The 11,313-nt window shown below is 48.6% G+C and overlaps 4 protein-coding genes across 4 annotated transcripts; 1 reads left to right on the plus strand and 3 right to left on the minus strand.

Annotated features, from left to right (window-relative positions):
* Positions 1-432: 432 nt before the first annotated feature.
* Positions 433-1,398, minus strand: J7T55_000705 (NmrA-like family domain-containing protein 1; the record flags this gene model as incomplete). The annotated part of the gene is made up of 1 exon (XM_053131642.1): positions 433-1,398. The coding sequence occupies one exon, from the start codon at positions 1,396-1,398 to the stop codon at positions 433-435; it is 966 nt and encodes a 321-aa protein (XP_052990435.1).
* A 2,086-nt stretch (positions 1,399-3,484) lies between these two features.
* On the plus strand, positions 3,485-4,522 carry J7T55_000706 (uncharacterized protein; the record flags this gene model as incomplete). Its single annotated transcript, XM_053131643.1, has 1 exon — positions 3,485-4,522. One exon carries the CDS (start codon positions 3,485-3,487, stop codon positions 4,520-4,522), a length of 1,038 nt encoding a protein of 345 aa, XP_052990436.1.
* A 123-nt stretch (positions 4,523-4,645) lies between these two features.
* Positions 4,646-6,085, minus strand: J7T55_000707 (uncharacterized protein; the record flags this gene model as incomplete). Its single annotated transcript, XM_053131644.1, has 1 exon — positions 4,646-6,085. One exon carries the CDS (start codon positions 6,083-6,085, stop codon positions 4,646-4,648), a length of 1,440 nt encoding a protein of 479 aa, XP_052990437.1.
* Positions 6,086-6,667: 582 nt separating this feature from the next.
* Positions 6,668-8,104, minus strand: J7T55_000708 (uncharacterized protein; the record flags this gene model as incomplete). Its single annotated transcript, XM_053131646.1, has 3 exons — positions 6,668-7,449; positions 7,518-7,837; positions 7,920-8,104. 3 exons carry the CDS (start codon positions 8,102-8,104, stop codon positions 6,668-6,670), a joined length of 1,287 nt encoding a protein of 428 aa, XP_052990438.1.
* Positions 8,105-11,313: the final 3,209 nt, after the last annotated feature.

Raw genomic sequence — 11,313 nt, forward strand, 5'->3', positions numbered from 1 at the left:
TGTAAACGAGTCTCAGTGTCCCCGAGCAAAAAAAAGTGGTCAGTCTGCATGTGCAAAAGTCGAACACTAAGTAGGGTTGCGTCAGGATTGTCGAAGTAGCTGGATTTGAGGGTTGTGTTTGTATCTTTGTTCTCCATTTTTTGGCTTCACATAATCCAGCTAAGGGAAAATTGATACTTCCTCGAGTTCCCCATACTTACATGAATGTTGACCACAATAGGTCACCCTTCGCAACTGAAGAACATGTGCATGACACCCCCCTTAGAAGGAGAGATTTAGTTAACAACTCGTTGCAAGCTTAAGCAGTTGACGAGTGAAGACTTGCGATCACAAGCCTCCATTGCGTCTCGGTAATCTCTTAACGGCATCAAAGACCCTCAGGGTTTCCTTTTCCAAATGTCCTCGCACAGGTCTTCAAAACCTATGGCCGCCTTACCTTCCACGCCCAGCCCATCCGAGGTATGCACTTCCCCGCTGCAGTTCATCCTTGTGTTCCAAGAGCCACTGCCTCACTGTCACAGGCTTCCTCCCGATGGTCCTCTCCACAAAATTATTCAAGGCCCAGATCTCCTCATGAGCTTCTTCGAACTTGAAGAAGCGCCATAACCATTGCACCTTATCGCGCCCCATGATCGAGTCATAAAAGCCGGCGAACTCCTCCCAGCTTCCATCATAGCCAACAGGTTCGTCAAAAACCTCGGATATAATGCCTGCCACCTCCTCAAAGTTGAGCAAGTCATGACCGTTGTTCATTGTATGAAATGCGCCGATGTGTCCCGCGCTTGTTGAGAGGAATAGCCTCCCAACGACCTCCGCAATGTCCCTTGGGTCCAAGAACGGCACACGATGTTCGGGCCATACAAGTGTCTTCTTCGCGGATACGGACCGCATCAATATGAATAAGTTGTCCATGAAGGTGGCACCGCAGTTGACATAGGTGACTGGCAAGCCGCTACCGTCGAGGATATCTTTTGCTACTCGGTGCTCTGCTGGCAAAGAGCCAGGCCCAAGTTCAAAGGCAATGCAGGCGGGCGGAAATTCTGGAAACAGGCCCATCAAGCGAATAACTTGTGTCACAGTTTCAGATTGCTTCAGTGCTCGCACCAGGTCCGTCATAGGCTTCTCTTCTCGCAATCCAGATGAAGGGAGCACGAAGATTCCCTCCATTGCAGCTACAGCGGCCGAGATGGAGCCGGGGTTGTAGTAATCTGCGTGGACAACTTCGGCCTTGGGGAAATCATTCTGTAGCGGCGCGATCTTGGACTCGTTGCTTGTCGCTAGACGTAAGCGGATTGAGGGCGCCTCGAGCATCAAGAACTCCGTCAAGGGCCTACCGATGTGTCCCGAAGCCCCGAAGATGAGAATCGATCTAGGAATGGCTTTGGCATGTGGTGACATTATGAGTCGTCGACGTCGTGTCTCAAGAGGAGGAATAATCACTTAGTAGGTAACGAGAATAACCACTGTTGTTTTGTATATCAATGTCCGATTTGAATGTTTTATAGATTCGGGTGGGACAAGGACGTGCATCAGTAACCGGCAGTTTTCTCAGGCCAAGCGAGCTTGGAAAGTCCACTTGCCGGCGTCGACAGACCTAGACGGTTGGGATGCAAAAATGTTTCGCGACGGGCCGGCCAGAAAGAATAATAAATTGATTAAGTTACCTCCCCGCCAGTCATGAAAAGCCTCATTGGTAGCTACGTTCGGAAACGGGGTTCACCAATGACCGAAGCATCGGCTATAAACCTCGATGTCCCCGTTCTCAATTCAACTCCAAGTTTCGGTCTTCAACCAGACTGCGTAAATCCGAAAGGGGATCCAAAAGTCCATCCAGCACGCGGCAAGACCGGATCATTGCCACAAACTCGACCATCCCACCCTCTCTCACCTGGGCTGCTTGCATTCTGGAAATGTCCGGAAGAGACGTCGAGGAAGCCCTCTGAATTAAGCATTTTTGCTTGCGTGATGCACCGCGCTGGAAAGGCCGCCAGACAATGTCAAACATGCAAAACAGTCGGTTTTAACCCCCAAATTTGCAACACAGAAATCTCCCGCAATACACAACGACGCAGTCGAATTTGTTCGCCAGCAAAATGAAGCCTTTCTACTTTCTTACAGCCCTCTTCGTCGGCCACACTGTAGTCACGCCCAGTGCCGACATAGAGAAGCGCCAATCACCTTGAGCCTGAAGCACCCCAATGTGCCCCTCCTCGGGGCCGTCGACGGTGAGTTGATTTGCGTGTCTGATAGGAATATATCCACTATTCTCAATTGATAGGGCCATTGATGTTGGAAAATGGTGATTTGGGTGAGCGTCAGATCACCTAAATTGAAAGTAGGAGCTGAGATTGCTTGTCGATGTACTAGCTCTGTGCGACAAATAACTTCTAGAACTGCTATACTCGGGGAAGTGCATACTCGGATTTGATATGGTATGAGTCAATATGTATTAAACATAGTCACGGATTGGTATGTCTATCAGATTACTCGCTTTTATGACCTTACCCCATGGATGAAGTAAAAGGGGCACCTGCACCGATTCTCGATTCTTTGCAGTATTCTTTTCATTCAAACGATACCATTCTTGGAGCCCTGTGTCGCCTTTGCGCCCCTCTAGACAATTGTTGCGACATGGCGAAGCACATCAGATTCTACGACATTGCCTCAGGGCCGTCCATACGCCAAGAAAGACAAGGGTAGCCTCTCCCGGACCACAACACCGACGTACGCAGATTTGATAGTAGGAGGATGGTTTTGGATGGTGAAGGAGACCTTGCTAGAGTGGGACTTGGTTCGTGGGTGGCAAGACGAGCTCTGGGGAAGGCTCCATGATGCCCTGAATTCAACATATGGGCGGGCAGATTAGGGTTGAGTGGTGATATGTAGTGGTGTTGGAAACGTTTAGCTCTCACTTGCATTGTGCCCCGCTGTGAGATTTGGCAGAGCTCTCGATCCTCGCTCAATCAGCTCGGTCCCACTTCTTTTGTTGGGAATGACGCCGATTGAGCCAATTTCAACCTTGATTCTGAATCTCTTTTTTCTTATACTGCGATAGAAGTTTGGATTGACAGGAGTGAGGTGGTAGGTGAGGGGTGTTGTCTGTATGTGTACAGTAGTACTTCACCTCAAGAGCTGGCTGCAGCTCCAATGGCCCGACATTCCATCCGGCACTTCTGGTGGGTGAGTGTGGTGGATTAATTCAGTTATGATTGCGTACCCGCTTGTATCAACCCTATGTAGCGTAGATAGATTAGGATTGGACTAGATATGAGCCAGCAACCTCGGCCGGTCCTCTCCTGACGCTTAGCCAGGGTCACCCCTGGCCGTCCCCATTTGTCCTGTCGTGAGCCAATTCACTGACCTCGGGTCGCAACGTATGAAAACTGCCGATCTCTAGCCTCATTCTCATCAGCATCTGCTCACCCTTGGAACAACAAACAGCTGTGGCCTTGCGTGCGCGCCCCTTCTCAGCAACCTCATCACGATGCCTAACACCATCGTCGACTTCTCGAAGCTCTTCAGCCACCTGTCATATGATGGACTTGTCGACATCAAAGACCAGTGGCTGCCCCCAAAACCCGAGTTCACCGAGGCCAATGTGGCGCGTCAAGATGGCCGGGTCTTCATTGTCACTGGCGGCAACTCAGGCATTGGCTTGGCCCTGATCAAACTGCTGTACCCTACCGGTGCAAAGATCTATCTAGCCTGCCGTTCTGAGGAGCGAGCCAGAGCCGCCATCAAAGAAGTCATTGACGAAGCAGCCACCACTACCGGACACGGGTCGCTCGAGTACATGCATCTCGACCTCAACGACCTCACCACCATCAAGGCATCGGCAGCGTCATTCGCTAGACATGAGTCACGATTGGACATCTTGTGGAACAACGCCGGCATCGCGGGAGCCCCGTCTGGGACCAAGACGAAGCAGGACCTCGAGGGACACATCGGCGTGAACTGTGTGGGCCCGCTGCTCTTTACGCAGGAACTCCTCCCACAGCTCCGCGCGGCGGCAAAATCATCACCCCCCGGGGCCACCAGGATAATCTGGACTTCATCCATGATTATCGAGCGGTTTGCGCCACACGGCGGCCTCGATCTGGCAGAGCTGGACCGCATGAATGCCGCAGGGACAGGATCAGAGAATGCGTCCGTAGACTATGCGGTGAGCAAGGCAGGGAACTGGTTCCTTGCTGTTGAAGGGGCACAACGATGGGGACCTGAGGGTATCGTGAGCATAACCCAAAACCCTGGTATGATCAACACCACAGTTTGGAAGCATCAGCCCAACTGGCTTCTGGCTCTAATGCAGCCAACATTTTATCCTGCAATCATGGGTGCATATACGATGCTGTTCTCTGGTTTCTCCAATGAAATTAGACTTGAATCAAACGGGGTATACATACTGCCCTTTGGGAGGCTACAGAAGAAGAGCGTCAGAGATGATATTGTCAGGGCGATTGGAGATGGAAAAGCCAAAGATTTCTGGGATTGGTGCGAGAAACTGCACAAGCAGTATTGCTGAAAGTCGCGCATGAAGACGAGCCGAAACATGTCACTGGATCTAAGACGCACCGCGGTCTCGCTTTCGGAGCCGCGTACACATATCTGTATGGTTGAGAAGGCATTGAATAGGAATTTATCATTTTCATCTAATTGCAATTAACAATAGCCTCGGGTCTGGATCTTGGATCACTCCCCCCGCGTTAGTTGTCGTGTTGTTACCATCTGAGGCATTGGTGTCATCGTAAGGAAAAGCATAACCAATCTTGTCTAATAATCTGTCATGTACGATCCGGCTGTAGTGGTTGGTGATCGAGTTCTTGTCATCTCCCTGCGCGTAGTACAAATCGGCCTTGATTTTGCTGCTTGGCTGGTTGTCGCCGCCCTCTAGCAGCAGAGTGCTGCGGCTGAATGCTGCACAGAGACGGGGGACAATCAAAGCCTGCGTAAAATCAGAGTCCCCTTTCACTGTGAACGGGCTCTCCATGGTATTCCCTCCCAATGAGCCCTGTGTACAGCCCATGATTTCAGCTGTGGTCGGTTTCCTGAAAGAGTATGGTCCGCTGCTGGAATCTATCTGGCCGCACCAGAGCAGTTCGTCTTCGGGGTTGACCCTGCAGGTAACAGTGCGGCCGACCGCAACTTTCGTGTTACTCCCATCATCTTGTGTGTTTATCGTGAGGTTCCGATCTTTGTAGGTCGTCCACACCCTGTCAACATATGGCTTGTAGTAATCGAACATCTTGTCATTGGGGTATAAGGCTAAATATTGGCTTGGCGACAAAGCTCGAATATACTTGCCGTTGCTGTCTGTCAAGCATAAATTTGTCCAGCTCTGATTGTCTTTCCTGGTTTGTTCATTGAGATCTTCACATATGTTTTTTAACGCGTTCGTCTCGAGCCCCCGGACAGTGGACACGTTTGCACCTGCTGTTCCAGACGTCAAAGTGAGGTCCATCGACATGGCCGCAAAGTCGACATAGGAAGGGTTGACTATGAAGTTGCCGCTGCCGTATGTGAACTCGATGAATTGCCAGGTAATGTTGTATTCAGGCAGACCTGGGTTAGTGGCTGATGGTTCTACGAAGCCGGCGTCTGGGCCTCCGAGATTGGTGCCGAACCGCAACTTGTCTTGAGAAACGTAAAGCCTGGCGCTGTTGACGTAACTTGGTAGCATAAATGAAGTGCTAGAGTTGACCTCTATCTCGCCGTGAAAGTCGTTGCTCCCGTCGGTCCCATCGACAAAGTAGTAGGGCATGGTGCTGGAGATATCGGTGTAGGTGGGTTTGGTGGACCACGTGTGGCAATCGCCTTGTTTTCGGAGAACGATGAAACTGTCATCGGCGGGTTCCTTCCCCGTGACGTAGAAAAAGATAGGGTTGTCTTGGTTGTTTTGAATTGTAAAATTCAAACTGCTGTGACCCGCTAGGCATGATCCAGAGTCATTTCTTGGTCCAATGTAGTATGGGGTATGGGGAACAACAGGCAGGATTGACAAATGATCAACTGCTTCAGTCGCTTTGGCGAGGAGGCGAAGTGAAAGTACGGCCGCGAGGGCCGGGATATTTGTGAGGAACAGTCGCATGTTTCAACGGGCGTGATGTAGAAAACTGGGGGCGTAATGATAAGGAGAAATGGAATCCTTGGATCCGCTAAATAGATATAGCGCGAAATAACGGCATTAGTCCTTGAAGCATAGGGACGGAAATCGATGTAGGATAACTTACGTAGGGCCTGTGTTTGGTGTTGGCAAGATGTCGCATGCCGAATGGTGTACGAAGAAAGCCAGTAGAATTTTCTTGTTCGATCTTGTTATAAGAAAGAAAAAGGAAAAAAAAAAATATTTATGTTTAAGCTTGAGGAGCTCATGTCAATGGAAATGGGACTGTGACGGTCCATTGGCTCGGAACATGGAAAGTTTCGATTCTGAAGGAGTAGAACGCCCGCGTGAGTGAAGACTGCCTGTGACGAGCCGCCTTTCAATGGGAAAGAGTCAATTGAAAGCCCACAAACATTACTTGCCCCCGGCGTTGCAAGTATGGAATGGTCAGATGACTGCTTGAAAGCCTTACATTAAGTATGAGTGGGAGGCGCCCTCAGTGAGTCACAGGACTCCTCGCTTGGGGCCCAACAGCACGCATCCGGAGCATGATCTGTTCCAGGAGCTTTACCTCGGAGCAATAGTCCTCCCCGTCAGTCGATCGAGAACCCAGCTCACAACTACCAATACCCTTTGCCTCCATGTTCTCGTCCAGAGGAAGTTTTTACTTCTCCATGCAACCCAAGCCTCAGCGCCGGTATAATCACTCTTCCCCGCGATCACGCCATCACTGTGCCCCAGATAGGCCACAACAGCAGCCTGTCGGTATTGAAAATGGCTCACTTTGCCCTGTTCGAAGTCCTTGTTCAAAGCAGTTCCCAGCCAGTTTGCCTTTTGGCATGCGACCTCGGCCGTCGTGGGCAGACTGGCGCCATCCACATCAGCCGCGTCACCGAGGGCATAGACGTCAGGGACAGGCTCTCTATTTTCGCCCTTAAGTCGTAAGAATTCATCCGTCAGCAACCGTGGAAGGCCCTTTTCTGACTTTTGGCATCTTAAGCGATCCACCAAAGACGTTGCTCCGTTACCCGTAGCCCATATGACCGTGTTGCAAGGGATTCTTCCAAGTTCTCGAGTGTAAATCGCTCCATCGTCGACCTTCTCAATATGGCTCTCGGTGAGGACCTCAACATCGCGCCTGTCAAAACTGTTCATGGCATACTCCTGCAGATGTTGGTCGAATCCGCCCAAAACATTTGGCGCAACATCATGGATTGAGATACGGACGTGCTTTTTTATGTGCGGATACAAGCGTGCAAAATCCTCGTGGAATAGATCGGATAGTTCACTGGAAATTTCAACACCAGTCGGACCGGCGCCCACAATAACAAAGTGCAATATGTCTCGTACTAAATCGAAAGCACTTGTTAGAAGATTTTGCGTCAGAAGGGTGAAAGCTTTGCAGTGTACAACATACTTTCTTGGCCTGTCAAGCCGGGAATAGAGGCCCTCTCAAAACAGTCGCGAATTTGAGCTTGAATAGCTTTGGCATCCCGTGCAGTACGAACAAACATGGCATGTTCCTTGACACCCGGGGTGCCAAAGGTGTTGTTCGTGCAACCAGGTGCTAAGATTAGGTAGTCATATGACAGATCAAATTCCCCAGGTGATGTCTTCGGAAGCTCGTCAAAAGCGGGCTTGCATTTGCACACTTTCTTGTCAAAATCCACATCGTCAACACTGGCCTTGATGTATCTGATGTCCTTGTTTTGATGGCGGATAGGTGCTTCGACAAGACTGGCATGTGTTAGTTACCGCATATAACTACCTTATGTTGATGGTCGAGACGTCTAATCCTGGCGGAAGAGTGATTGCATACCTAAAATCGTAAAGCCCACAGGCGGCACTGGCTAACAGAGGGGTGTAAGGAGTTGTCTCCTCGGGTGAAATTACGGTAACCTTGAATTTACGTTCATCGAGGGCTGTAGACAATGTGGCCCCAGCCCAGCCGGACCCCACGATGATTACTCTCTTCCTATTAGCTTGTTTAGCGACGTACGGCATGGCAAATTGGCGCAATAAACGAGAGAGACAATATGTGAAGAGCTGTTGAAAGAGATTGTTGATTAAATAACAATACGTTATCTGGCGACCATAACATGATAGAAGCACATCAACGAACCTAGCGCTGTAATCAGGGGCCAGCACTTTATGTACTCCATACACAGCTGGAGTTCCTGGTGGAAAGGCTAAGGGGTAACGGCGTCATCAGAAACCTTAGCACAACCTACCGACCATGGTTGCATGAATACAAGAGACAAGGCGTTACTGTACAGGGCCTCGGACCTGTCTCGGTGTACTCGGCATACACCCAGCCGTGAGTCTAATAGATTTACTTCGCCTTACGGAACTTCGGAGATCGGTCTAGAGACCAGCTGGGACGCGGAATATCGTAAATGGACAGTGTAGAACCTGGCATACTCGATGCGAATTTACTAGATTATGTCTCGAGCATGGTATATCGACTCACGTTGTTGTTCCTTTGTTCGACCTGCAAATTCATTCTGATACTACCAATCTATTCCATGACGTGTGTAGATGTTTTAGCGCCATCCACGATCTTGACATTGACCCCTGTGCCTGTTTCCCGCTAGTTATTAGTTGTGGTCCTCGGCAAATTGCGAGGCTTCATAGCATCAGCACCAAGAAACAGGTATAGATGTGCCGCACCACAACGGAATTGTGTCTGAGCCCCGCGGCACAGCCAAGGAACCCTCATAACAAAGTTTTTAAACCCCTCACTCCTATCTTCGAATCCAATGGATTTCTTCACAACACATACGGGAAGGTGATTGCCTGGATCAGAAGGCCACTGCGAAAGACACGGGCTTAAGTTGGTGACACAGCGAGAAATAATTGGGAAAGCCATTTCCTTACGATGAGGAATGCAGATGCGTTCTGTTCAAAAGTATCCATTTGCGAGGAGTCCTGGGTTTGAAATTCCCTGCGTGTATTCGTGAAACCCTCATGTCGGTTTCTGGGCCTCACATTCATCTTCAGCATGCAAGGATACTTCGATGTTAGATGAAGTATCACGATGCACCCAAAACTGATCAAATATTCACTAATAAGTTACCATCAAATCGAACCTGCACCATATCATTTGGAACGGGGTTCATTAGTGTGAAAGTAATAACTCCATGTCCCCTGGATTTTGGAATTTTTATCTTCTCATGGAGTGCCGAGATGAACAAGCAAGTTCTTGATTCTGTTTCTTGAGTGAGCTACCCCACATTTATCACATTGCTGGTTTGACTGCCGACATCTTGTATCGACGGTCAAGACAACATGAGCCAAGGACCAGGGAAGGCGTGTTACAATATATGCGTATTACAATATATATTCGACAAACTATTCGAACGTGGAACGAGAACACTAATACCTAACCTCTTCATACAAGATGATAATTATATGAAGCTCCTTGCAAGGTTTTGCAAAAAGTACTTTTATGAATATAATGAGCGACTTGTATGTGTCAAATTTTTACAAAAGAGATGATGATTCAAATAAGAACTATGACTTTTTGACTGGTTACCTTGCAAGCGCTATAATGGTTACTTCTAGGCATGTATTGCTCTATAAGCTCTGATACGCCTTACACAGTTTCATCTTTTGCCATTCAACAAGCTTGTTTAATGCTCGAGGAAACGAGTCACCTTGCCAATCTCCTGCATCTGAAAATAGGATAAGAGTCATATCACACCATGCAGAAATGATTGTCTGAGCACGGTGACCAAGATTTGATACCATGGCAGAATCGGTGTTGTAACCTCATACAGGAGCAAGATATTATTCACACTTTCATACCGCTCTATAGACCGACAGAATATCAAATGTATGCTTGAGTACTGCGAGATTCTAGCACAATTATTGCAATTTATCTTGCGAAGCCGTCCGTTACTGTCCGGATTTATCAAGTCGGAGGAGCAGAAATGCAATTGGTATCTCATTATTCTTGTTCATTAGTGCCGAAAAGTCAGATCTGGTCAATTATGACTGGTATCAGAATTCGAATATGGACTTTCTTAGGTACAACATTCATGAGGAAGCGGTCCCCCAAGGTAACAGGACTCAGAAGATCGTTTTGCTGTAGACTTCTGCATTGGAGTGAAGTTGCGAACACCACGCATAGGTCAAGGTGACGGTGCTACCCTTGGTTCTACACACCTTTGAGGCATGAATACGCATAAATGAAATGTAACGAGAGCACGCTGAATTTCGGTTCCCAGTTGTGCGGATGCGCGAAGGCAGTGATATACGTGTGAACAGATTTTGCTCGGCCGAGGACTTCAAGTTTTATGTTTGCAAATAGCAGCATAGTGACTCACAGAAAATTAAGCACAGGCATTCCCGCCTATTCGAGCGCGTATATTCTTGGAGCAGATACGCGTTCCACATTAGGTGAAGGTGGACGGGAGGTTGGGGTGCAAACCTTTTGGGGCCGAAAGCACAGGATTGTCCGGAGTAGTATCGATGCCCAACTCGACGTTGCAGGCTTTCACAAAAAAAGGGAGAATCTGTAACTGGGCTCCACTGCTCATCAATCACCGTGCTGGTTACAGGTGTATCTGGTTCATAGTTCAGTTGATGTTGACCATGTGCCCAGTAGGCTTTGGGATTGACCTTCTTCTCAAAGAATCTTCGTCTCAAATCCTTATTTCATGCTATATTGTCTGTGGGAGTAGTATTTTCGTATTGCTCAGCTGCAGACCACAGGTCCATTCTGGTTCAACACTGAAACCTTACCGTATGTATCGAAGTGTTTTCAAAAAGCACAGTGTTAATTGCGCGCCTTGTTATCTCTGTAGAGGCTTCTCTCTCTTTGAACATCATGTGCACCGAATTTTAGAGAAATCTGAAGGTCTTCTCCGTCCAAAAATGATGAAATAAACGAATGAGTGGCAATGGAGAAATGCCGGAGAAGGGGGGGGGGGATGAAAAGTAAGGCGGTTGATTAGGCGGCTTCGAAAGGCAAAGGGAAAGGGCTGCGAGAACTTGACCGGATATTAAGCGTTCAATAGAAGTACCAGGGCAATGCCCGAGATAAGTCTCGAGTGCCCAAAAACACTTGACTTTCCAGGAATAAGCAACAATAGAAAAGTCAGCTGTTATATGTCGTCACCAACTGTCCAGCAGAATAGCTTTAGGAGAATCGGAATACCCGAACCCTAGACTATCATGTCGGCTTGTCCAGGATGCACCTTTGTTCCTCG

The sequence above is a fragment of the Diaporthe amygdali genome (assembly GCF_026229845.1).
Source record: "Diaporthe amygdali strain CAA958 chromosome Unknown NODE_27_length_698932_cov_65_101997, whole genome shotgun sequence".
Taxonomy (NCBI): domain Eukaryota; kingdom Fungi; phylum Ascomycota; class Sordariomycetes; order Diaporthales; family Diaporthaceae; genus Diaporthe; species Diaporthe amygdali.